We start from the raw sequence: 27517 nt of genomic DNA, 5'->3' as shown, positions 1-27517 counted from the left end.
AACCAAACAGACAAGGTCTGTCGGACACTTGCTAACGTTACGCCGGGCTGACACACAGCAGACAACCTCGCAGCTAAATAATGTCGTGGAGACAAAATGGCTGCATGTATCCACAACATTACACGCAGCATCGTGGCCGCTACAGTAACTCTCCCGGACGGGTGAACTGGGTACTCAGTTGTCTGTTGTGCTCAAACATTGCAGCTGGCGCACCGCTGCATGCGACGCACTAATCTTGTCAGTTAACGGTTAATAATCGGTTAACGAGGGTCGGTTATCAGTTAACATTTTTTCAAAATTAGCATCCCTAATTGCAACACAGCAGTGCTTTTATAATCTCAATCATAATCCCTCATGTAATAATGTGGTAATCTGTATCAAGTGTTGTTTACAGTTTAAATCCCTCACCAAGGAACAGATTACCAGTAAAACATCACAAATGATGCATGGCTATTAAAATAAAAAGCAAAAAAATAAAAATAAAGATCAAACCTCACATTAGAAAGAAAAAAAATATATTAAGGTTTATAAAAAATGGTATTAAAAAAAGGGTTTAAAAGATGAACTTTTGTCCCGTCAAGTCTCAGTCAAATATAAACCCCTGAACCAAGAGTCACAATCCTCAATATCTAGCAACTTTAAAATCCCTAAACCCAGTCCTACAGCAGGTAGAAAGTACCAGTGTGCAAAAGTGGAGTGTGGAGCCGACACAGGGCCACTGGCTGGTGTCCCGAAGTCAGACTCTGATCCGGAATATGCCCTGGCTCAACTGAAGACGGAACAGTCGACAGTTGGCAATACGAAGGGCGGCGCAGGCTGTTTTGGAGAGGTCGGTGGGTAACATAGGCTTGGTGTGATGCCACGTCCCAGTGCTGCGGCGAAACTCACGGATGTAGTCGAAGCTTGTTCCTGTGTGCACATTCAAATATTGACGTTACTGTACAGTAACCTCATCAGAATCTCTGTTCTTGTTTTATCTGGTTTTCTCTTACTGACCTGTGTCCAGGTCTCCCACAACGTAGATGCAGGCTCCGATGGGCACAGCACCGTAAACGAAGGATGAGCTGGTCTGGATACACAGGGTCTGGTCATCCAGGAACATCCACCTGTGCTCATCATAACACAACATATATGGGTAGCATAAACAATTATGGGAAAAAAACACACATTTCTCTGTATTTACATTGACGACTTTCTTGATGATCCATTCAGTATTTATTTCTTTGCACTATTTGTATTGTTTATAATTTCCAGAACACTTGATTTGTATATAGAGGTTATATTTTATTATTTTATTGTTGGTCATTTTTATATATATTTATATAATATTTATGTATACACCTACTTTTCCACTAATGTGTACATAACAGTAACTTGTCTATTGCTCACTTTTATTTGTCCAGCTTTGTTGTCCTTGTTATTTCTATCTCTGTCTAAGTACAATTGAGAGAGTTACATAAAACCAGAGTCAAATTTCTTGTATGTATGTACTTGGCAAAATAAATCTGATTCTGATTAGCTTCTTGATTTAAAAAAAATGTAGGAGAGGGATATTTGTACATTTTGTTTTCATTTTGACGACAACATACGCAGGTATTTGATTACACAATGTGCATTCTATACTTTTTTAACCTTCTTTAGTGATGCCCGTGTGTCAATTCAAAAAGGAAATAAATAAAAAATATATTACATTCCATATACATCTCCAGAGCTGGATTATAAAGAATGGCAAGTAGGGCTGTGTATTGGCAAGAATCTGGCAATACAATACGCATCGTGATATACTGTAGGGGGTTACGATTCAATATATCGTGATATATTGCGATACTGTAAGTAAGGCGATATATTGCGATTTTTTAAAAACTAATTTTAGAAAAACTGTCATAATAAAAAGAACACACCACCACATGCATAAAATCTGATTTAAAAAAGTATACTTTTTTATGCAATCAGAACAGTTGGATCTGCATTTGCATTTATCACAGTTCCTGTAACATCCAACATCATAGCTCTACTCTGAGAGGGCACATACACTGAGAGGGTGCATCTCTTTTTGCAAGTGAAATTAGGTATTGACTGAGTTCATTTTTGCATTTAAACTAATTAAAAATGGATACAGGGTTTTTGAGAATCGATACAGTATCACAAAACATAATATCGCGATACTCAATATTTTCTTACACCCCTAATGGCAATAGCTGATATTTTGTACTTTTATCAATTTCATCTGAAAACAGGTATTCCAAATTTACAAGTACTCAGTGTTCTCCCAAGAACTGTATTCTGGTCACGGAAGAACACTATGTGGTACCTGATGGGAGTCCAATAAATAATGAACTTTTAGAAAGTCCATGTGATATAGTCAAAAGCTCCAAAACTGAAACTAAATGGTCATTGTAGTGAGATTGTTTTCTCAACTGCTGTTTCCAAGTTCAAGAATGATCTTTGACACTCAACATTTAAACCATAATGGGACACAAAAACCCAGAAAAATAGTAGTAATAATAATGTATTCAAATCCTTCAGAAGCAGTGCTCCATACTGACCTCCTCATCTCGTCATGGTAGAACTCAGACTTGCAGGTCATCATCTGTCTTTGCTCGGGGTTTTCGTTTTCCTTGCTTCTAACTCCGCCGAACACGTAGAGCTCCTGGCCGACGCCACACGCCACCGACCCGAACCTGACCAGGAAAATAATCAATTGAGAAACTATTCATGGATAAAATAACCAGACAGGAATGTCTCCTATTGGCTAATGCAGCAAATGTAATTCCTTCATCTGTCAAGGAAGGAACGTGCGGAGGAGAGTGTACGGTTTGGGGACCTCAGAATTGTGTCTCTGCTCTTTGCAGATGATGTGGTTCTGTTGGCTTCATCGAACCGTGCTCTGAAAACCTTGGACTGCTCCCTCTGGGTGGGGAGTGAGTTACTGCCCCAAACGAGGGAGTTCAAGTATCTCGGGGTCTCGTTCACGAGTGAGGGAAAAATGGAGCGGGAGATGGACAGGCGGTTCGGTGTGGTGTCTGCAGTTATACAGTATACATATAGATTATCATTGTCTCCTGTTTTGATAGATCAAAAGTTAAGTCCATCAGGTTAACTAATAGCTTGGACCAAAGAAACGTCAATGTGGCAAAGAATCTTGAAACAAAAGCTATCAACTGACCATGAAGAGAGGCCAGTATTGACATGATAATGTCTGGGTCTACTTAAGATCAAAAGCTTCATGGCAAAGTGTCTAATCCAGGAAAAACAAGGCAAAGGCTGCACTCGAAAAGTCGAAAAATTACCTAACGTCTTTCCCTAACCACTTTTCCTTGACCCCGATGGAAAACGTCATGAGGTCAAGGAAAGTGAAGGAGAATTCAGAAGGACTTAGGAAAAGACGACCGTGGTGTTAAGAAAATCCGACTGCAGCGGGTCTGCCGTGGTGAAACTACAATGTTTTGAAGATGGACTACAAAAGGCGATGCTTCCCCCCCCGTGTGTTATTAAATATCTCTTTCAGTGACAAGCTGCTTCACCCGCGGTGTGTTAAAGAGAGCTACCACAGGTCCTTCTGCTGCTGGAACACTTTACATCAATATATAATAAAGGATTATCTGACCTAACAAGGACAACCGGTGAAAAATATCACTTGATTACCAAGGTTGGAATTGAAATAAAAAAGGAATAACCTACAGGCTACCACAAAGTTTATATGATAAATATTGAGTTATTATTTATGGTGAAGGAGTAGAACCATTAAATGTATATTTCTTTGTACTCCTTTTTGGACGTAATATTTATTTATGTTGATTATTTGTTTTCTATATGTTTACTGTTCATTTTATTTGTTATTCTTATTTTTTTCTTTTACTTATTTGTTACATGTTCAAAATAAATAAACAGAAATAAAGTGAAACAATATGGTTGTCACTGTCCACTCATATGTATCAACTTGAATCCCAATTAGTATGTGACTGTATGAAAATATTATGCAAGATAAGTATATCTTTTGTTTTCATGAGCGGTCAAATGGTGTGTCGCTTTCAAAGTTGCGGCCGCAAGGAATTGTGGGATGTCATTATCTCCTTTCCTTTGGTACAGGATGCTCCAGTGTATCCTATGTTAAAGGAGATAATAAAGGAAGCATTGAAGCACCTTTCCTCAGCATTTAGAGGATTCAAACAGCTGTTATCACGGCTGCTACTGAGATACAAAACTGAAGTGATCTTAACTGATAGAAGCAAAGTTATAAAGAAGCTCCTTGAAGTGATGTTTCAAGTAGACATTTGGGTTGAAAGTGGTGCCGACAACAAAAAGGGTAACCCTCCAAGGCATGATGTCGCACACCTCCTTCAGGGTTCAGTCTATACAGTACATTAGCTTGATTTCAACCTATTTCCCTCGTACATAAATTGTACTATGGATCCAGAGACAATAGTGACTGAATGTTGAATGTTTCTTCACATCTCAGAATCACAGGTTCAGCTATGACTAACGAGTGTGCACGGTGTGACTCAACATCCTCGGTTATAGTGACTTCATCATTTTGAGCAACATTTTGATACGGGTGCCATGATTTCAGTACGACTGCGGTGTCGATACAGAGAAGTTAGACTGAAAACAGTTCCATGAGAGAGACAATGGAGTCGTGTTTCATTTCCTGTTGTGCAATACAAACAAGTACAAAGTATCACAGGCTGAAGTTTGTGTTATACAGCAACTGCGTGTAATGTGACAACAATATCTTCGATGATGACAGAGAAGAGAAGATAAGAAAATAACATGAGAAGGAGAAAACAAATATTGGCTTTAAACTGACTTGGATGTCAGCAGATCAAATCATAGATCCTCTTTCTTTTGTCCCGCTCAGACCACAACAGGTAATGCAATGAGAGAATATACAGTATATAGTAGTAGTTGTATTTACCTTCTCTCTTTCAGAGGACAGAGGCCTGTCCACTGCAGGGTTTTGGGGTCATAGCATTCAACAGAGTCAAACAACTTCCCGTAGGAGCCCCCACCTATGGCGTAGATCTTCTTATTCATGGAGGCATAGCAGCCGACCTGAAGGAGAAGACAGACACGGCCGTACAAGTAATAGCATGTGGGGAGAGGTTCACTGTGGAAAATTAATCATGTGGTCTGTGGGGTTGTAATGGCCCTGAGCCCATTCTCATAGGCCATTTCAGTTACATTGTTAAGTGTGTGTGTGTGTGTGTGTGTTCCACTGTCCACACAAAGATAACTGTTTGGTGTGAGAGACAACAAAATAGGCAACAACCAAATAAGGAGGCAGGAAAAGGCAGTTTTCTATGTTGGTGATCTAAAACATGCAACAACACAGCAGCAACAAAAGTATTTTACTGGCATTCTTTGCCTTTGTTTTGATAGTTCCAGGAAATGAGGGGAGAGAGAAGAGCGATGACATGCAACAAAGGCGCCCTCATTAACACTAGACCATGGGAAAAAGTTGAATCATACACTTCTTCTAGGGACTTTTACTTTGGAAAATATCTAAATTAATCCAGTAAAAATGTTTGATTTTCAGCATGAATGTAGTCAGAGATGTCCTGAAGTCAAATATATCAGTCATTGTCAGGTATTATTTATTACAAATTAGTGGTATTTTATTTTTAATTTATAAGGGACATGTCATGTTTTATACTTCTGGTGAATATAATCCAATCAATCTTATTTCTATCCCTTTGTTAACACCTTATTTTGAAAACCGGACGTAGTAACACATGTATACTTCCGCTAACTCTGTCAAGCTTAGTCCGTCGCTACGATACGGTGACGTTTCCTGTCCATGACAGAATTAGTATGCAGCTTTAAGCCATGATGTGTAGCTCTCATGGATCACAGATTGAAAGAGTATTTTACCGTTGCGCACCAAGTGCCAAATATTGCGCAAGCACGCAACTTTTTCCATAAATGTTCTGTCATTTTTCAGTTTCTGTAAGAAACATCACGTCATTTATGTTTGAATAACAAAAAGCCATCACTTTAACAGATAGATGAAGCCAGCAATGATAATGTATTCTATGTCTGAAAAGGGCTGTACTTGTAAGATTGCCGTTGTGACTTCTACGTAAAAGTGACCGGGGTGCTTATTCAGACATGAAACAGACATATTAAACTGCTGTTAGATTAACGTAAAGGGGTGTTTGTCTGAAATGGGTGTTATGACCATAGACATATATACATTGACGCTGCATTGCCTCATGGATCGTACGTCAACGTGGGCGCCATATTGGACAGGACTAGACTGGCCCGTAAACACATACAATTGAACGAAGGAGCTGCCGTTTTTATGGATAAAAAGCACTATAACTTCTACATTTCTCAACTGATTTCAACGAGTCGTTATTATATTAAAGGGTTTATGATCTACGAGGAGTAATGTTAAGTTAACGTTAAAACATTTTTTTAAGATTTTGGTTGAAAAACTGTTAAATTCGTTAACGGCACTTCTTCTGGTTCATGGATCAGCGGTCTGTCCTTCGATATGGTCGGATTCAATCAATTATTAGGTCATTATTAAAAACTAGTTCTATCATATCATATTTTCCTTTAAGCATTTTTCACATTATCAACAGTTCAAGTTAACGTTACATCTTTACAAAACGTTTGCTTCTGTAACATCAGATAAGAGCTAGCTAACGTTCATTATTGTTAGCTAATCGATATCAGTTAATGTTAGCTTATTGATGTTCATATCTAACATGATATCCTGTTTAAAACATGAAATGTACGATACGTATTAAAAACGATATGTGTCTAATATTGCAAACAATAAAACTGATGGCATGTCTTGATTAACAATTACGCTATTAGATTATTTTGTTTTTTATTACTGCTGTATTATCACCATTATTTAATAAATTCAGATCATAACTAATATTATTATACTAATATTTATTGTTGCCATTATTTATGTATGTACTACTATTTGCCTTATTAGTAAGTACATAATAGTAATTGTAGTAGCAGTGTTAGCGGTAGCCTGTAGACTTAAAGCATGATCGCTAAAACGGAGGAAGACATTTCATTATATTATATTATATTATATTATATTATACTATACAGGGACCTGTCTACAAGTATTAACCTTAAACAAGGAAAATAAGCCAAAGCCATACAAACGTGAGTTTTAACAATTCCTTCTGATAAATGAATTATTTTCTATCACGTCAGTAATTCAGTTCATGTCAGCCTACGGTACACACTCGTCTCCTGAGCATCTAGCAGCGATTATAGCTCAACTATCCTGATTCTAAGTAACTGGAGAGAAATCTTTATGTTTCTACTCCTCGTAGATCATAAACCCTTTAATATAACGACGACTCATTGAAATCGGTTGAGAAATGTAGACGTTATAGTGCTTTTTATCCAGAAAAACGGCAGCTCTCTCGTCCACTTGTATAGGGTTACACAGGCTAGTCTTGCCAGGTCCAATATGGCGCCCACGTTGACGTATCGCCGCAACGGGCTGAAGCGTCCAATGCGGATCTATGTATATATGTCTATGGTTATGACTCTCCAACAGATCTAATTTTAATCACATCGATATGTACAATGAATGCATTCCTTCATGCAGGCTGCCACCTTCCCCTTAATTACAATATAACTCTACACAACGAGAGTTTGCTGTATGGGCTCATTAAATAAGTCGAGTCGGCATTGTTCCACCAGCAGTTGTAAGCGACGTAATTAAATCATGTGTGTCCAGTGTAACTCGGTGAGACCAAACAAGTCAAGTGTTGGAGTAAAGCAGCCACGGCAGCTGCATGTGAGAAAGAGCTAGTACACCAAACAGAGGTCATGTTGGTCATGTGGACGCAGTTTGTCTTCAGTCAACATGACATTATGCAGGCCAAAATGAAGCTAAATGTATATACTCTCACTAACAGCAGAGTAGCGCGGCCTCATTGGGGAGTTCTCAGCACAGTGTGTGTGTGGCCAGTGTGCAGGAGAGAGCGAAAAAGACTGTCATGCACACAGGGAGTGAAGTAATCGGTGAATGTTCGTTTTGAGCTACAGTTTGTCAGAAAAAAAATGTTACAGCTCCTCAAGAACCAAGCAGAGTTCAGAGGTTTGTTTACCAGCAACTGAATATAATAACACAGACGTTAGTCCTGAACTGAGCTACCGCTTCACCCTGGAGCTGTAAAAGAGTCTCCCCTGCTCCCCGACCACAGTCTAGAGGCTGAAGCAGATCCTTTAAAGCTGCAGTAGGTAACACGTTTTTGGCACCATTGGGCAAAGTGTTCAGAGAGAAAACTAGACTTCTCCACCTCCTCATGGCTCTGTTTGTCAGGCTTTAAAAAAATCTAGCCCCTGACGGGAGACTTTGGCCAATCACAGGTCATTTCAGAGAGAGAGAGTGTTCCTATTGGCTGTGCTCTGGCTGGTGGGCGGTGCTTGGTATTTCCTCAACTGATCTCAACATGGCTGCCGGGTCACAAACTTTCTCATTTTACAGCTAAACAGTACACTACAAGATGTTTCTGAGAATATTTGAGGAGAGAAATAGGCATCACAGTAACAGAATATTGATTCATATTTGATCAGCGCTGCCTAGTTTGACCGTTTGGTCGGAGTTCGCGAGTGATTGACAGCCGGCTCTCATAGATGGTAGCTGGACGGCAGACTCCAGATCAGCTCTGACTGTCTGTTTTCCTCCGGTCTGTGAAATCCTCCCGATGCCGTTAGGAGCACCGGAGGACACAGAGGCACATGATTTTTTTCAGATTACCTGTCTCATGTACTACTGTCAGAATATAGTGACCGTTTTATTAAAATAACTTTTTTTTTTTTTTAATCATATTTGCTCCAATCTCGCCTACTGCTGCTTTAACTACTGAATATGTTAAATAAATACTTCTCAGTCACAATCCATGATTTTCTGTCTAGTTTCAGTACAACGAGTTAATAACATCTCCCCTGTGAGGGCTGAGATCTTGTGCTCAATCGTATTAGCATATTGTTTATTAATCATTACTTAGGTTCAACGTGACTGAATTTAGCTGATATTGCCCAGCCCTACTACAGATCTGATATTATAGAATTTACAACATTACATTCAACAATAAAGTGAGGATATAAAGGTTACTACTGTGTTGTGACATTATTGTGTCCCGGTCGTCAACTGTGTTACATGTTCTACTATTCTGTTGGTGTAATATTTGTATGCTTTATTACCTTGCGGATCATGGTCATACTGGTCTGCATTTTCCAGGTATTGAAGTGAGGATCGAACACTTCAACAGTGATCAGCTCTATTTCTTTGGTCTCTCCTCCGAGAACATAGATCAGACCGTCCAGCTCCACCACACCAAAGTTCTGACGAGTCTAGTGACAAGATAATCAAATCACAGCAATGTCACGCACATTCAGTTACATATAAGCCCCTTTTTTTGGGCTCAAATGCTCCATCCACCTGTGTCTTGAACATTTGAAATCACACTTAAAGCTTTGACACCAAGCTTTGCTTTTACTATGTCTCCAACAGCATTTTTTGATTTGCATTTTAGTGGTTTACATTATATGACTTGAATCTGATATTCTATCAAAACATTAACAATATATTGAAGTTCGATTTTCACATAAATAATGAGTATTGCTAAGAGTGTTCAACAATATATAGTCAACATATAATATGAATGACACCACTTTTCTCTACAGAGTTTAAGCAGATGACTGTGAATGTGTTGTCGGTGTCAAATCTGCTTGTACTACCAAATAGGTATTGTAGCTCTGCTGGCACCTAGTGGTCATGAAGTCAAATTGTAGAAAAGTCAGAGAGCAGCTGCAGAAATGCACTTCATATGGTGGATTGATCATTTATCCTGCTTTAAAACCGTAAACAGCAGCGAATTCCAGTAGCAAAAATTATAATTTTCAAATCTTTCAGTGTCTATTTCATAGACAAATTGAGAAAAATCTCCTGCAAAGATCACTCTCAGTTGTTTATATACTTAATAATAATAATGGGGGGATCATTTTAACTCCTGAAACCTCAGGACAAGCTTAGTTAAAGAAAGGGGCTAGTTTACCTGTAGCATTGGGGGTATGGGGCTCCAGGTGTTGGAGTCAGGGTCATATTTCTCTCCACTGTCTAGGAGTGTGTTGTGTTCATCTGTTCCGCCCATCACAAACAGAAAACCCTCTAACAGACAGGAAACACAATGTCATTACGCATTTGCTGGATCTGCCGTTTGCACTAAATACAAATTCTCATAAGCCCTAATCTTGATGAAAGAATCATTAATTCAAGTAATTCATGACATCAGTTACAGATGTATTTTCTGCATCACTGTAGTTATGGTGTATGTATTTTCCTGGCCTAGCCAATACTGACCGGCAGCGACCACCCCGTGGCCGAAGCGGGCGACACTCATTGGCTGCAGCTCGACCCAGGCCTGTCTGTTGGTGTCGTAGAGCGGACACATGCAGCGCGTAGCAGCAGTTGGCTTCCTGGTTCTGTAAAGGACAAAAACCATCAGACCAGACAGGATGTGAGAAGACCACGTGATATGAGTGAACTCTAGGGCTGGGACGATTCACCCATCTCCTGATTCTATACTATCATGATATCTGGGTGCCAATTCGATATGTATTATTTTTAAGTATTGTGATTTGATATTGCGATTTATTGTGATTTTTTTTTTTTAAATGTAACTCTAGACCATGGGAAAAAGTTGAATCATACACTTCTGGAGACTTTTACTTTGGAAAATATCTAAATTAATACATTAAAATGTTTAATTTTCAGCATGTATGTAGTCAGAGATGTCCTGAAGTCAAATATATCAGGATCACTGTCAGCAATTATTTTTAAAAACATAAAAGATTTCCCTCACAAATTAGTTGCATTTCCTTTTTAATTTATAAGGGACATGTAATGATTTATACTTCTGGTGAATATAATCCAATCAATCTTATTTCCATATATGTATTTTGTATATACAGTTCCCTTTGTTAACACCTTATTTTCAAAACCGGACGTAGTCACAAGTGTATACTTCCTCTAACTTCTCCAAGGTGGTCTCTAGCTCCCCTGTCAGCTCTGTTCTCTTTATACATCCATGGTCAGCTCCATTGGAGCCGTTTGAATGCATTTAACATAAATGTCAATATATGGGTGCTCTACAGTTGTAGCTTCGGCCCATTTGACCACGGAGATGAGAGCGACGGCCGGCTCGACCGCACGTTACCGCAATACGCTAACGTTTCCTGTCCGTGACAGAGTTAGCATGCAGCTTTAGCCGTGATGTCTAGCTCTGCTTTTCATTGCAATGTGTGAAACTCAAAGTGTTTCCATACTTTACTGGATGTGTAGTGTTTACCACGTTGGATTTAATATGTGATGGTGCAGGTCGTATACACGCAGACCCTCCAACGTTTTCTACTTTCTACGTCACGTTACTCAGACTGCAACAATAAAAGCGGTAACATCCTTCTACCTCTGCATACACTCAAATTAAGCAAATATATCGACTTTGCCATTAAAAAATTGATTTCAAAATCGTAAAAAAAAAATCTCGATACATAGGTGAATAGATTTTTACCCACCCCTAGTGAACTCATTACTAATTTAACCTCTTCCCCGAAAACGTCTGTAGAGTGAAGTGGAAAAGCTTCTTCGTAGTTCATAACTGCTAAATCTCTCGACTGAACGTCAAAGATTATTATAAGAAGAAAAGGGACAAAAATAAAGACGGTGGACAGTGACTCACTTGCGATCCTCTCCTCCGGCGATAACAATACACTCTGAGTAACCTCGGGGTTTGAAGGCGGCGAGCAGAGCCTCACCCTGCAGCGGACTATCCGCCAGCGCCTCCTGACAGTACTCTCTGATCACCTCCCTCATCAGCGGCTCTCCCATGGCCTGAGGAGATACCATGCAGCACACAATGACGTTAGCTATTGAGTAAGCCCAGAGGAGTGTCAAAAACAGCATACGCAATGTGAAACATTGTGAAACACATCATCACATGTTGTTACACTATTGATAATACTATAAAGCATACATGCAAATCTGGACAGCACTTTACAGTTTCCCTACCTGCTCTCTCAGGTAGCTCACATCCAGGCCCTGCATCCATACTGTAGACATCACTTCCTTCATGTGTACCTGCAAATACAAATGAAAGATGGGAAAGACTAATTTTTTGGTTTATGGAACAAACAAATTCACTTTTTTGGCCAATGGGGTATAAGAACAAGCTGTAAACACAGCATTGACATATCACCACCTTATAACAAGTTCACACAGTGAATAAGTTGGGAAGACGTTGCCTAGCTGGGACTTCTATTGCAATGTTACAGATATTGAAAGCTAGAACTCACATATATTTAAAAGCTTACTAACCATAAAAAGATCACAAAACCAACTTGGTTTTGTTTGTTCACAAAGCTCTAACGACCAATTAGTTGACTAAGTAACTAAAGGAGGGCAAACCAATGTCCTGGTCTACCCTTGATTAAAATGAACTCATGTATGTATTCAACTCAACAATGTAATGTACAGTACGTATGTACTGTATGTGTATATTAAAGCGGTCAAAGATAATAACACGTTAACACAAATTAGTTTTAACGCCACTAATTTCTCAAACGCATTAACGCAACTTGCGATTTTTTGGTTGTAGTGGGCTTTTATAGTTAGAGTGAAGATACTGGCATCATATGAAACTAGAAAATCTAATGAATCCATTGGTACCAACCATGTCATACTAGCTTGTCGTGAAGGAGGCTAAATAACGCTACAAACTTAGGCTAAATTTTGTCGAGGGAAAACTGGCATGGCCATTTTCAAAGGGGTCCTTTGACCTCTGACCTCAAGATATGTGAATGAAAATGGGTTCTATGGGTACCAATAGCTGTTGGGCTTGAGTTTGCCATGTTATGATTTGAGCATATTTTTTATGCTAATCTGTGAGGGTTTCTGGACAATAGTTGTCATTGTTTTGTGTTGTTAATTGATTTCCAGTAATATATATACACACATTTGTTTGTATAAAGCAGCATATCCCATATATGTTGATAAGAGTATTAAATACTTGACAAATCTCCCTTTAAGTTACATTTTGAACAGATACAACAATGTGTGATTAATTTACGATTAACTATGGACAACCATGCAAATAATCACGATTAAATATTTTTAATCGGTTGACAGCCCTAGTATATATATTATGTTCTAATCAGTTGGTCAGTTGACCAAAAGAGTTACCTGTCTACATTTTTTATAACTTCTCTTATATCCACACTGAACCTTAAGTAAGTATTACCCACCTTGCGATCCTCTGAGTCATGTGCAAACCATCGCACCACAGCCTCCAGCACGTGCTTTTCGTTGCCCACGTTCAGCTTCTCCATGGCCAGCACCTCACAGAGCCGGTTATGGGGCAACTCCCTGAACTCCTCAGTGCGCGCCACATCGCCAAAATGTGTCTGCAGGAACTCAGTGGCGGCATAGTGGACGTGGGAAAGGCAGTAATGCAGAGAGAAGAGCCGGATGCCGATGCAGTTCTCCGCGGTGATGCAACTCTCTAAGAACTGGCAGCACAGGAACTTGAGGTCAGTCATGAGGAGCAGGTCAGATGCCTGCACCATGTCCTGGATGGTGTCTTCATTTAAAGTGATCTGTGTAAAGGACAGGCCAAATGGATATCCACATCAATATATCAGGATAGGTAATAAACAATTACTTGTGTCAGCATGTCACTTAGGGGTGTAAGAAAACATCAATAGACATGAGTATTGCGATATTATCTTGTGCAATACTGTATCGATTCTCCAAAACACTGTATTGATTTATTTTATTAAACTCAAAGGTTGTAGCAGGCTCAGTTTTAGTGAAGCTATAGTGAAGATACTGGTATCATATGAAACTAGAAAACCTAAGGAATCCATTGGTACCAACCATGCTATATAAGCTTGTCGAGAAAGAGGCTCAGTAACGCTCCAAAATACACGTGCAAAAACTGGGATGGCGATTTTCAAAAAGGGTCCCTTGACCTCTAACCTCCAGATATGTGAATGAAAATGGGTTCTATGGGTACCTACGAGTCTCCCCTTTACAGACATGCCCACTTTATGATAATCACATGCAGTGTGGGGTGCAGTTTTTTGCATGCAGTATAGATCTGTTGTTTTTGCCTTTTCTAAAATGGGGTATTTCTGGTGTATTTTTTATAATATGACAGTTTTCCTAAAATTAAAAAAAAAAAAAAAAAAAAAAAATCGCAGTATATTGCCGGCTGTGGCTCAGAGCAGGTTGTTCACCAATTGGAAGGTCGGTGGTTCGATCCCCGACTCCTCCGGTCACATGTTGAAGTGTCCTTGAGCAATAACTAAACCCCAACCCCTTGCTCCTGAAGGCTGAGCCATCAGTGTGTGAATAAATATTTAGATTAGATCCTGATGGCACCTTGTATGGCATCTTCTGCCATCAGTGTATGAATGTGTGTGTGAATGCTGACATGTAGTGTAAAGCGCTTTGAGTGAAGACTAGAAAAGCGCTATATAAAATGCAAGTCCATTTACCATATCGCAACATATTGCATCGTTACCCCAGTATCATGATACGTATCGTATCGCCCATACACAGCCCTAATGTCACTATGCTCTTTTTTAAAGCCTCCACACTCACTTCACCGCTGAAGATGTAGTCCAGGATCTGTTTCATGGTGGGCATGGAGACCCCCTGCAGCTCGATTCTGTATGTAGACCCATCTTCCTTCGGAGGATTGTAGTTCAGCTTGGTCCTATAACGGGGAAATCATTAACACAATTGAATGAGACAAAATAGCAACTAGAGACCTGATGCACTTTATCATTGTGATCAACAGACTGCTGGCCATAATGGACAACGCCAGCCATCCTCTGCACGCCGTCATCACCAAACAGAGGAGCTCGTTTAGCGGCAGGCTGCTGCTCCCCAAGTGCTCCACAGACAGACTCAGGAAATCCTTTGTCCCTCAAGCCATCAAACTGTACAACACCTCTCTAGGGAGGGGTGTGGGGGGGGGGCAAAGGAGGACGGTCTGCAGGACAGATAATAATGCACAGAATGCACTTTCATAGACTAAGCTACTGGAGTTACCATGCACTATACTCATTTTTAACAGTCTCTTCTGCACTATATTCACTTTTTAATAGTCGTGTATCACAGCTGTTACCCTGCACTATATTCAGTTTTAACAGTTTTCTTCATCTCCTTGTTTTTTTATATCTGGTATATGTTTTTGTACTTTGCACTACTAACTTTTTTACTGCCTTTTTACTAACATGTTTTGCACTATGGAACTGTGATGCTGGAAACTTGAATTTCCCTCGGGATCAATAAAGTTACCATCTATCTATCTATCTATCTATCTATCTATCTATCTATCTATCTATCTGTTTTAATCTCTTATTTGCACAAAAAGTCCTTCTAGGGACAGGTGTTGCAAATTAGCATCCGCTATAAGCACTATGATACTGGCATCAGATAGCTGGTTTTAAGTTGTCTATGTACATTGTATTGGTCCCTATCAATAAACCATGAGGTCATGTCAGGTTGCCATTGTGACAGAGAGGTGACACGCCCTTGATGCTAGAACACTGTAAACAACAGACAACAGCTGTATGATCACATCTCTGCTGAAAGAGCAGGGCAGATGTTCTGACCTGACATAAGGGCTGGCAGCAGCCAGGATGTTTTTCTGGACAGGCATCTCTTCTCCATCCACCACCAGCAGTGCATCGTGGAAGCTATGCTCCTGCCAGAAGGTGCGAAGGACCCGGAGGAGTTTCTGGGAGTGTTGAGGGTCCGAAACCTTCGAACCGGTTTCACTCGACACAGAGTCGGGCATGTCTGCTGCACAAAGGACAACACTTGTTTCCATTAAAACAAGGCTTTTAACAACATGTTGGTAGGCTGCTCATCTAATGAACGTTAGCTCAGTTACTGCACAACACAGTCTGCATTAGTATCGTACATTGACAGGTTTCTTATTAAGTTTGGAGAAGCAGCAGCTGTAAATGCGTAGAGAAGGCTAGGAGGCTAGTAGCAAAACAACCGAGATGTCCATAAACAACAGTTCATTTATGTCATGTTATTCCTTTTGTCAGTTCAAGTTTAGGATTTGGAGAACTGTCTTACCTTAAGACTGCGAACTGCTCTTCTTTTCTTGTTCTATGGGCACAGCCTGTACCTATAACTACATCTAGGACAACATGAATCACTCTGGGCTAGACTGTTGTGGCTGGTAGTGATGTGTCGATCGCGAACGAGCCGGTTCATTCAGCCGGCTCTTTTAAGTGAACGATAATGGTACATGTCCACAGGCTCCGTGCTTTCCACGCTCCCCATTCATTGTCTATGTAAGCTGCGCGCAATGCATTCTGGTAGCGTGGCGTCGCGATTAAAGAAACGGAGCGTCACAACGCCCACTCCTCATTTACATAAAGTTGAGGGCTTTTCTACTTTATGTAAATCACGGGCGTCCGACGCGTCTCACCGCCTCTTGAAACTCCCAAGAATCTTTTAAAATAAACATTCACGATCTTAAATAAAGACAGATTCAGCAACTACATGGCTATTTCTCGCCTCAAATGTTTCAGAAACACATTTCGGTGAACTATTTTCGTGAAATAAGAGAAGAAAGTTTCCAAACGAGCCTCCATACTGTTTTCGGTTTGAAAGCTGAGAGCAGCAGCCCACGGAGGGAAAGCCTTCGTCCAATCAGGTGCCGAGTGTGTTGTGTCTAGTGACAGCCCACCAAGCGTCCAATGTTGGGAACCGTTGCGTCCCCTTGCGGTAAAAACCCCCCTGTCGACATGTACCATAAGGACCGTTTTAAAAAAAAAATGTATTAATTAATTCAAGGCAGAATGATAGGACAATCTTCTTCGCGCCACGGGCACTCCATGCGCTGACTGTGACTGAATGTTGTGTTAATGACGTCCGTGCGACCAATCAGGTGATGACAGACAAAGATCATACCACCAAGCAGGGAGGGGCGCGGGTGCACGACGCGCTGACGCTCTACAGGTACAGAGCAGGAGGGAGAGGAGGAGAGAAAGAGAGAGAGGAGTGTTGTGCGCGAATAGCAGACAAGATGAGTGACAGTCGGAAACGAAGCAGCATGTCAAATTATGGTATTCTGGAAATTATAGGGTTTATTATAATTATATTGAATAATTTAAGTGATATATGTGTACACATACTAATCACAGGTCAAAACAGTGCTTAATTTGGCTGAATTATAAAAGGCAGAAGTGGTAAAATGAAGAGCCGTTTGGGAGCCGAAAGAGCCGGCTCTTCTTGGTTAGCTGAGCCAAATGATCTGGCTCACTAAAAAGAGAATGAATTCCCATCACTACTCCGGGCGAGAATGTTGTAGCTGGACGAGAATGTACTGTGCTGCATTCACGGTGAAAAGGAAATATGGTAAATACGAAACTCATATGGGCTACCAACCTATTCTAAAAGATAAACAGATATATTCACATATGAACCATTTTGTGACCAAAGACAACCAATTAGTTGAATAGCTTTAAACAAGTAAGAGCAAGTAAGTAAGAACACGTCTTTTATTATCACAGCCGTGATAGTTGTAGAATCCATATGGCCCCTGAATGCAGCATCAGCTAGGCGGAAACGGCGTGCAGATAAACAGCGTCCAAATACTCTTCAGGCAACCTGTGTGCACAACAGATCTGCGGATAAATTACTTGTGCAAACTGATATCAGTTAGGTGATATGAATGTCTTTGTATAACATGTTTTTGTAAACTAAGATAAATTCAAATCTATCGCTGGTTCGCTGTCTAGATTTTGAAATGGGTATACAAAGTGAGAAGAAAGAACAAAGCGGAACGGGGCCATAAAACCAAACTGACAGCACAAGGCCATCAAGTATCGGAGTAGACCACCAAACAGTACTTCCGGTGTGAGTAAAGCCCTCTAAACCAACTAACGTTAGTGTAGTGTTGGTATACTTTTTTATAGTAATATAAATTAGCTAAACAGAATGAGTATGTATTATAAAGTATCCACCGTATATATTCATGGTCGTATTGGTCTATGCCAGGGGTCTGTAAGCAACCTGCGGCTCCGGAGCCACATGTGGCTCTTTAGCTCCTCTCCAGTGGCTCCCTGTGGATTTATGTTTACATTTTCATTTATATTTATAAAGACGGTACGACGGAGTATTACGGCCACACTGAGGAAAAAAAATAAATCTGAGATTTCGAGAATAAAGTCAGAATATTACTAGAATAAAATCAGAATAATATAAAGTAGTAATTTTACATCTTATTTTCTTTTTTTTGTAAACTTCTGACTTTATTCTCTTAATATTATGACTTTATTATCGTAACATTACGATTTTTTTTCTCATAAAGTTCTGACTTTATTCTCGTAATATTACGACTTTTTTTATCGTAAATTTCTGACTTTATTCTCGTAAACTTCTGACTTTTGTCTCGTAATATTACGACTTTTTTTCTCGTTAAGTTATGACTTTTGTCTCGTAATATTATGACTTTTTTTCTCGTTAAGTTATGACTTTATTCTCGTAATATTACGACTTTTTTTCTTGTTAAGTTATGACTTTATTCTCGTAATATTACGACTTTTTTTCTCGTTAAGTTATGACTTTATTCTCGTAATATTACGACTTTTTTTCTTGTTAAGTTATGACTTTATTCTCGTAATATTACGACTTTTTTTCTCGTAATATTTTGACTTTTTTCTGTAAATCTCAGAAAGATTGTTATTATTTGCCTAAAATGGCTCTTTTGACAGTAAAGGTTGCAGACCCCTGCTCTATGCGAGAGTATAGGCCCACATAAACTAACATTTGAGCTTTTATTTTGAAGGAACAGTCTTCAAGCTATCCGCTGCTCTCTCTCAGTAACTTGACAACAACTCTCGCCGCCATAACTTTGGACAAACGTAAATATTATTGTGCTTTGCGCAGGATTACACAAAGGTACTAGCGCTGACTATATATGGATAAGCTATTATTACGATGCGATGCTAGCAGAGAGAGACTCAGCAACATCTCGCTGTGAAACTGCCCGCAGTGGAGATGACGGTATAATGTGCCAGCAAAGTTTTTCGCGCCTATGTTCTAACTTCTCCCCACCATTTAATCACAATGTTAAACCAACACATTAGTGTTGTGAAATGTCTCATAGGTGGTGTGTGTTTTGTTTCTAGCTCCCACGGTGATGCTGTGATGGAGGAACCAATGAGCATCGTCCGTGTTTGCCTGTCGGAACAATAACTGAGGACTCCCAGTGTGAAACTACCAACATGCCTCGACCTGTTCGGGGCGCTCTGTCACCATGGATACAGAGTCTCATCCTGAGCTATGGCAGTGAGGATGAGAGCAGCAGAGGCTGGCTGAGGGCCCATGTCATCGGGGTGGGTCAGATGTCTCAGTCCCAGGTTCAGGTTCAGGTTCAGGCTCAGACCCAGGCTCAGGGCTCCGAGGGCCCCACAGGGCTGCTCTACCTGTCTGATGGGGTGCTCCAGATCCCTGCCATCCTCACCTCATCAGCCTGGGAGCATCTCCAGGAGCAGGAGGACCGCGAGTGTTTCACCAGCCTGGTCAACACCACGGTGTGCATCCAGGACTACCGGCTGCAGTTCCACATGGCCCAAGAACAGACTAAATGCAGATTCATCATATCGGTTGGAGAGCTTGCCACGATTGCAGTCGGTCCAGTTAAAGACAGCACCCCTTGCAGCACCACATTGCCCTCCGTCAGGCTGAAGATCTGCAAGACGTGGCGGGCCCTGCTGGGTCAGGAGGAGACGCAGGACTCTCAGAAGAGCCAGTGTGGGTTTGATCTGTCAGAGCTGCTGGGGGAGTGGCGACATGACTGTCTGCAGGCCGTGCTGGAGGATGTTCGGAAGAAGCTGATGATGGTAGCGAGCAACCGCCCCGTGAGCCCGCAGCCCTCCACCTCCACTTGCAACCCATCATCTTTGACCCACCCAGACACATTCACAGCCACAAGCTGGGGTGTTGACAGGGTCAGATATAAGGGAACGAAACGTTTCAGTGTCCCCATAAAGTGTCTCCTCATCCCAGAGGAAGATGCTCAGCGGCTGCAAACACCACGGAATGTTGGATGCGGACCAACAAGTGGATTTTCTGCTACCTCTGAGGACGGAAAGAGAGATTTGCCTCAAGTCTGCAAACCTTCAGAGACCACGTGGCCTTCTGATGATGATGCAGAGTGGCGAATAGGCGAGCCGGCAGTCGTAGAGAGAGATCGAGACGCTGACGATAGTTCACCTCGTCCTGTGGAGGACTGCGTGCTACACGAGGGCTTGATTGCAGCGATGATCGACAGCGACATCAGGCCTTTATCTAACCCGTGGGATATGTTTCCTCCACCATCATCCTCCGATGCATCCCCAGAAGCAACACCAACCCATTCACTGCACAATCCCACTGCTACTGAATTCAAGTCTGATCATTCAGTGATCTTGACCAGCACGCAACTTCCTGTCGACAGCTCGAAGGAATCCCACCAGACGTCAGAGCACAGCAAAGGAGAGCACAGTTTCCTCCCACCATACCAGGAACTGCCACACTCAACTGGTTCTTCAACTTCTGTGAGTCCACCAGAGCCCTTCACCAGACCGTCAAACCTGTCTGCGACAGACGAACACCACGCCGACACAGCGCAGCAAAATCTTCCAGCTTTAGAGCAGATTTTGGAAAAACACACGGAGGAGACTATTGAGAGAAAATGTAGAAAGGCAAAGAGAAAGAGAAGTGAGCCCACACCAGAAGTACTAGTGGAGGATGAGGAGGAAGAAGCTCAGATCAGTGGGAGCCCTCCATCTTGGCTCTTTGACACTCAGACAAGCTCCAAGGCCGAAGAGGGCTACAGTCCCCAGCAGGGTCAAACTGTCTCAGGAAAGAGACCCACCGTTCACAGCGATGGCAGGCTGTTCTCTTACTCTTACCAAGTGTCTGGACAGAATCTGCAGGATCTCAGTCGGTTCAAAGTGGCAGAGTCCTTGCTGCACTGGGCGGTGAAATATCTTGTTGTTCCAAAGCAGACAGATAATCCACACAACACATCAGTAACCTCCAATCAAACGTCATCTGACGGCACCAACATCACTTCACTTTAGGTTAAAGACAGTTTATCTGATCTGATCTTGTTTCAGTTGTTGTTTTCAGATTGTTGGTTATTACAATGTCCTTTGACATAGTGTTGACTCATGCTAGTGTTCCAGAGCAACTCTCTGTAGTTGAGTCTATTTTGTACGGTATGTCTGAAGCACTGAGTAAAAAAATAAATATTTTGTAAAAGAAAAATACTGGTACATGTTTACTGTGAAACATTTTAAGCTTGTCCAGCGTGAATACAAAAAGCAGAAATTCCTTTGCTGTCTTAACTAAACTAGAATATAAAAAAACAAAACATAACTCAATTTTTTTCTGGGGCTTTCAGACGCATCTTTCATTGTTTCTTAGCAGATATTTACTGAGCTGAAAACTAGAACTATTTGTTGAAAGTTTGATGAGCTGTTCACTGAACTTGAGAAAAAATATGAATGCTGCATTTATACATTTTGGCAACTTTGGGGTATAACATCAAAAGGCCACATCATGGCCTTATTAAGTTACTATGGGGAATTTAATAGCAAACAGTTGCCTATTTACACAATCAGCTAGTTACTAACTGTCTGCTGTTTGGTGTTTGGCAGATAGTGTACCGGGAGTTTATCATTTGATCCATTGTTAACAAAAACGATTGATTAGTGCAGCTTTAAAGTTATTAAAATGGTCAAGGGACTGAAGTGGATACTAACCATCATCTCATATCAGAGCAAACAACTGTGACTTATATTAAAAGGCACTTGTATAAAACCACAACACGTTTCCATCATGTACTGGAACTAATCAAAATTAAAAAAAAGAAGGCTTTCCTGAGAGTTATAACCAGAGGTGTGGACTCAATTCACATGACTTAAATTCGAGTCACAAATATGATGACTTTAGACTCGACTTGACAAAAAGACTTGCAACTCAACTTGGACTTTAACACCAAATTCTTAACTACCATTCTATGTTTGCATACTATATATGCTGTATATACTGGAATTTTAATTCCTGTTTAAGTTTTGACCAATTTGTTGCTGCACTAATAATGTTTGCACTTGAATTGTAATTCCTGTTAAATTTAAATATTTGTTTACCAATTTTCTGGTGTACAATTTATTATTTTAATAATAAAGAACAATTAAATGAATTTGTATATACTGTATATGTATTTATTTGGTACATTTTGTTTTACAAAGTTAGGAAAGCGATGTTTAAGTTCAGCCTGATGCTGCCTTACACATAAAGAATGATCCCAGTCACTTCCACACAGTGATGCATACAGCTTATTAATTAAACACTGGTATCGGATCGGTACTCAGTGTCGGCCGATACCCAAAGCCCAGGTATCGCTATCGGTATCGGGACTGAAAAAGTCGAATCGGTGCATCCCTAACACTTTTCATTCCCAGCAAGTTGACACTTAATTCCCCAGATCTTTTTTTAAATCATTAAGTTCAGTTGCATTTAATAAAATACTTTTATTTTACTAATGTTGACTTATTTATATATGAAGTTGATGATACAAGATTAGTTGATTTTACCAAAATTCCATATAATGTTTAACCCTTTCTCGAACACATATGTATATATGCTATAGTAATATAACATTGCAGAATTGCTTGTGAGAGTAAAGCACTTTTGTATTTGTCCAGAAGATGTCACCAAATAGCACACATATTTCAACTTTGACTACTAATGGGATGAAGTTCAATCATGGTTTAACTGCAAAAATGTGAACATTTGCTTGTGAATTGTAACCAAAACGGACACCAAACCAAAATCGAAACATTTTTACAACATTAATATATACAGAAGACTAATTCAGCCTTTTGCTAATACTCACACACAGTAACTATTTTAATAAGTAATAGTACGATGGATTAAGTTGGCATTTCTGCCCACAATTTATTCTCATCATTGCAAGTTGCCTATTGTGACGCCATCAGAAAATACCAGTGGACGGAGAAGTTGTCATTGGCTCAGTGGTTAAATGGTTTGAGTGCATAAACTTTACTCCCACACATTGACACTTTATAGACGAGGCTTAGTGATTCTTCCCCCTCTACTCAAAATATATATTGCTTATTGTTCCTTCCCCTGGATGTTTGAGCTTCACTGTGCAGAATGATGTATGTGCAGAGTTGACACATCCGTCTACTGAAGGGGGAAAGTTTGTGCTCACCTTAAACGTACGAGCATGATGTCGTGTCAGCATGACTATTGGAAGCAACCTACACAAGTGTGATGTGGAAACTTCCAGCATGCATACACTGCGAAAGGACTTTCCAGCTGCCCCCTTCTGAGAGCTGTCAATCACTCGCAAAGTCCAATCAAACGGTCAATCAATCAAATATAAATCAATATTCTGTTACTGTAATGCCTATTTCTCTCCTCAAATGTTCTCAGAATCATCTTGTAGTGTACTGTTTAGCTGTAAAATTAGAAAGTTTGTGACCCGGCAGCCATGTTGAGATCAGTTGAGGAAATACCAAGCACCGCCCACCAGCCGGAGCACAGCCAATAGGAACGCTATCTCTCTGAAATGACCTGTGATTGGTTTTGTAAAGCCTGAAAACAGAGCCACGAGGAGGTGCAGAAGTCTAGTTTTCTCTCAGAACACTTGAATTACAATATGCTGAAAGGTTATTATGGAATTTTTGCCCAATGATGCCAAAAATATACTAGCCTACTGCAGCGTTAAAAGGGCGGGAAACAGTAGAGCCTAATTTAAATGTTGGCCTTTGTTGAGATTGACTGGTTAGAACTGTACGGTCAACCTCTGTTGACCTTAAAAAATGGTCTTTTGTACAGATGGTAGTCCAGTTAATCTATTGCAAAAATATTTGGAACATTAGTCAGAGTCCCCCCTGAACTGAAAGCTTTGTTAATTAGGCTATGGTATGATAAGATAAGATAAGATAAGATAATATGAACCTTTATTAATCCCCGGAGGGAAATTCAAGTGTCAAAGCAGCAACATCAGCAAACAGAGTGAAACACAGGAGAGGTAAAGGTATACAAACATTATAAAAACAATAATAGAGATATAAAAGATACTGAGTGAATGGGTGAACATAGTGTATGCAGTCCGTCAATAAATAAATGTAATATGTGCATATGTGCAGTCTATAAAGTGGTATATAGGATGTATAGTGTAAGTAAGTGTAAAGTGCGCCAGTGGTTAGAGTCCAAGATGGTTGCAGATAGTGCATGTTTAAAGGTAGATAGTGCATGTTTAAACTTCTTAAAGTCCTCATAGTTCTCATATGGGGGTCAGCCTTGGTTGTGGAGCCTGATGGCTACCAGCATAAAGGACTGACCCAGGCGCTTTGTGTTGTGCCGAGGGGGGATGAGTGTGTGGCTGATATCATGTAATGCTAATCACGATGTACACAAGTAGGTTTTGTTAGTTGTATGGTGTCAAAGATCATATAGCATGGAGTTTGGTGAATTAATGCTCTTGAATGTTGGACACAGTTGCAATTATGTCAGCTCACCTGAGTTTATGTGTCTTAGAGGCTATAGCATTAACACTGGGATAGGTGGGTAACAAGTTCAACTGCTTACGTCACAGGCTCCTATGTCTAGTGCACGGCTGATACAGAAATGCTCTTGCATTGATATCAATGCTAAAATGTGCCTTCTGCAGTATACATGGAAAGAACTTTCCAGCTGCTGCCCTTTGAAAATGTCAAAGCCTGCTTGCTGTGCACGTCTAATACTTGCATGTTAGTTTAGTTTTTATTTGCGAATGAATCACCGTCTGCTGAGAGAGAAACAGAGAAAAAGACCAACTTCTGAGTTTATCCACTGAAAGCTCCAAACCCCTAATGTAAGCAGTAAGCCAGCTGTGCGCACTTGTAAAGTTGTTATAATCCTCCTTTGACCTATAAACAGGAAAATACATAATATAAAGCATCATGCTCACATCTACAAATAATACTGTCCATGTTGTCCTTGTAAGGCAATAAGTATCTGCCTGCAGCTTCTCAGCAGACAATTAAAGCACATTTAGTCCAATTTGATGCAACGTTATCCAATGAGCAGTCACCATCAGTTCCATATGGCGCTTAGGTTTGTGTATCAATCAGTATTTTCTATGTGTGATGTCATTTTTGTTTTTATAATGGCGTGCAAAAACAAGAATTGTGAAGGGAAGGGAATTATTTAGAATACATATCCTACAATATGTTGATTCTGTCGACCAGCCAGGCCCCCAAACCCCCTCTGATGACTGATAATTAGAACAGATGGACTTTGAATGAAAAGCATTTTCATATGACCTTTATGATGTCTTATGTTTGTCACTGTGGAGGTTCAGCTTTGGTCATTCACAGTTTGACTGTTGTTGTCCTATATTGATTTATGATGATAGTGAGTTGTTGAACTGGGTGGTGTTAAGGATAAGCTTTACACAGTGTTGTTGTATTTATTGCAGAGTGATCAATTGTTATCAATTATATTAGCTTTTTGTTTTCTCAAATTCCCCTACTTATAATTATTTAGAACAATGACCAAATAATACAATCTTGTCAATCTTTGCTCCACCTTTTTTCCCCAGAACCAGTTACCCTGAAGCCGCCAGAGAAACTAAAGTCTCACAGCAGCAAAATAAAGTACATGAACAGATCCATGAGAATAAATCAGTGTTACCCAACCTTTAAGGTTCCCTCTTCAACTGTAGTGTCTTGCAAAATGTATGGAATTTTACGATACATATATTTAACCTCTTTTACCCAACGGACCCGGTACCGGGTTGCTGTGGTGGTCTTTTTTTCTGAATAGTTTCTAAAAGACAAGGCCTTAACGCTACGAAAACAACACTCCAAGTGTATTTTGTCCAAAAAATGTTTGTTTGGAAATGATTTCAATATTTTAGTTACAAAATCAACGCACGAGAAATTGTATTTTTACTTTATAATATTTTTGAACTTTTTTATATTGAATGTACATACTTGACTTTGGATTTTTTTGTTATCTTATTTACATTGTTATTGATCTTATTTGTTATTATCTAAGTTTTACTTGATCATATTTCATTATTATAATAAAACTACTTCATTTGGATTCAAAATTATACAATGTAGTTGTTTTTTATTGATTTTCTACTGTGCACAATGGTAAAATGTGATGATGTACAGGGTAAATGTCATGGCCAAAGGCTCCATTGTGTGCACATAGCCTCCTGTAGTGGATATTAGTAGGATTTTAGAGCCAGATTCCCTTTGAGGAAGTAGAAAACCCATTTGGCACACTTTGGGTATCCAAGTGGTCAAACGGAGAGTCCTCCTGGTCCTATCCTTACTAAAACCTTTGTAGAATCTATGTGCTTTGTGTTATTTATATCTGCTTTGGCACAGTTGTAGTCAAGGAGTTGCTGAATGAATTCAGTGTCATCTCTGTGCATGGCATCTTTGCTATAATGGTGTTATCCACCCTCTAATCTAGATTTTTTTTTTTTTTTATGCATATAGACCTGGTAGTTGTGGAGCTATTCTTGATTTATTTTGGGTATGTCTGTCTAGGCGAACCACACCTCCCAACACCCTGGGGACTAAGAGGTTAAAGGTCGTTTTCTCAAAAGTTTTTTTCTTTTTCTCAGACTCTGAGCCAGAACTCTCACTTCATACATCCAGCTTTCCAGTTCCATTCCTACCTATATTCTGAAGGTTTTCATTCATAACCTGATTTATAGAACATTTTATTCATAAAAATAAAATGGATTTTTTTTATGGCTGTTGACAGTACTTTTTGATTTAAGAGTGATAAAAAGAGATATTCAAAATCCCCTCTGTACAAACCTTTGACTCTAATATGTCAACAAAATAAAACAAGAATTTTGAACCTATGGCTTTATCCAATGTTCAGATTTCTGTTCTGGAAATTTAGCAGATAATGCCTCATTTGCATATCTAAACATACATTTACAGAAAACTTGTAATGCAAAACAAGAATTGTCTCAGTATAAATACTCAACTGGGAAAGTGTCATGGCGATAACTATTAACCTATTCACTTGTAGTGTGAATGGGTTTGAATAGATTTGAGTCAATCTCAAAATCATCACATGGTCCCTTAGATTTATCCACTGGTATAGATAATTATCCTCAAAACTAGAATATACACATCATGAGAATCTACTGTTAAATAAAGCATGAAAACTAAACACATATGCTAGAAGCTTCTCAACTCTGTGACCATATATATATATATATATATATATATAGTACTTGGACCTAAACTAAAGATAAACTAAAGATTTATAATTCTACCAGACTAGCTTTACGAGAGAAAAAAACAAAACAAAACTGTCAGATGTGTCAGCCACATCTCTAAGGCTTTCATCAGCAGATAGAGAACTGGATCCACTGAGGTCATGTCCTTAGGATTGTTT

At 39.9% G+C, this 27517-nt stretch overlaps 2 protein-coding genes across 7 annotated transcripts; one reads left to right on the top strand and one right to left on the bottom strand.

Annotated features, from left to right (window-relative positions):
* Nucleotides 1-287: 287 nt before the first annotated feature.
* gan (gigaxonin) lies at nucleotides 288-16517 on the bottom strand. Of its 2 annotated transcripts, none has more exons than XM_037767770.1 (13): nucleotides 16145-16517; nucleotides 15670-15856; nucleotides 14651-14765; nucleotides 13291-13641; nucleotides 12059-12127; nucleotides 11730-11881; nucleotides 10352-10473; nucleotides 10047-10159; nucleotides 9193-9342; nucleotides 4916-5052; nucleotides 2547-2681; nucleotides 997-1106; nucleotides 288-909 (listed from the first exon to the last, which is right to left on the bottom strand). In XM_037767770.1, exons 2-13 carry the CDS (start codon nucleotides 15852-15854, stop codon nucleotides 737-739), a joined length of 1812 nt encoding a protein of 603 aa, XP_037623698.1. In that variant the 5' UTR covers nucleotides 15855-15856; nucleotides 16145-16517; the 3' UTR covers nucleotides 288-736. The 2 variants fall into 2 exon arrangements, with proteins under 2 accessions (XP_037623698.1, XP_037623697.1); XM_037767769.1 differs by having other exon boundaries at nucleotides 15670-15859; nucleotides 16145-16515.
* On the top strand, nucleotides 15896-21906 carry acd (ACD shelterin complex subunit and telomerase recruitment factor). Of its 5 annotated transcripts, XM_037767765.1 has the most exons (3): nucleotides 15896-15914; nucleotides 17818-17935; nucleotides 19210-21906. In XM_037767765.1, the coding sequence occupies exon 3, from the start codon at nucleotides 19306-19308 to the stop codon at nucleotides 21145-21147; it is 1842 nt and encodes a 613-aa protein (XP_037623693.1). In that variant the 5' UTR covers nucleotides 15896-15914; nucleotides 17818-17935; nucleotides 19210-19305; the 3' UTR covers nucleotides 21148-21906. The 5 variants fall into 5 exon arrangements, with proteins under 5 accessions (XP_037623693.1, XP_037623692.1, XP_037623694.1 ...); XM_037767764.1 differs by lacking the exon at nucleotides 15896-15914 and having other exon boundaries at nucleotides 17642-17935; XM_037767766.1 differs by lacking the exons at nucleotides 15896-15914; nucleotides 17818-17935 and adding an exon at nucleotides 18858-18979.
* The last annotated feature ends 5611 nt before the right edge of the window (nucleotides 21907-27517 follow it).

The sequence above is a fragment of the Sebastes umbrosus genome, chromosome 4 (assembly GCF_015220745.1).
Source record: "Sebastes umbrosus isolate fSebUmb1 chromosome 4, fSebUmb1.pri, whole genome shotgun sequence".
NCBI lineage: Eukaryota > Metazoa > Chordata > Actinopteri > Perciformes > Sebastidae > Sebastes > Sebastes umbrosus.
This window is presented reverse-complemented; position numbering and strand designations above follow the sequence as displayed.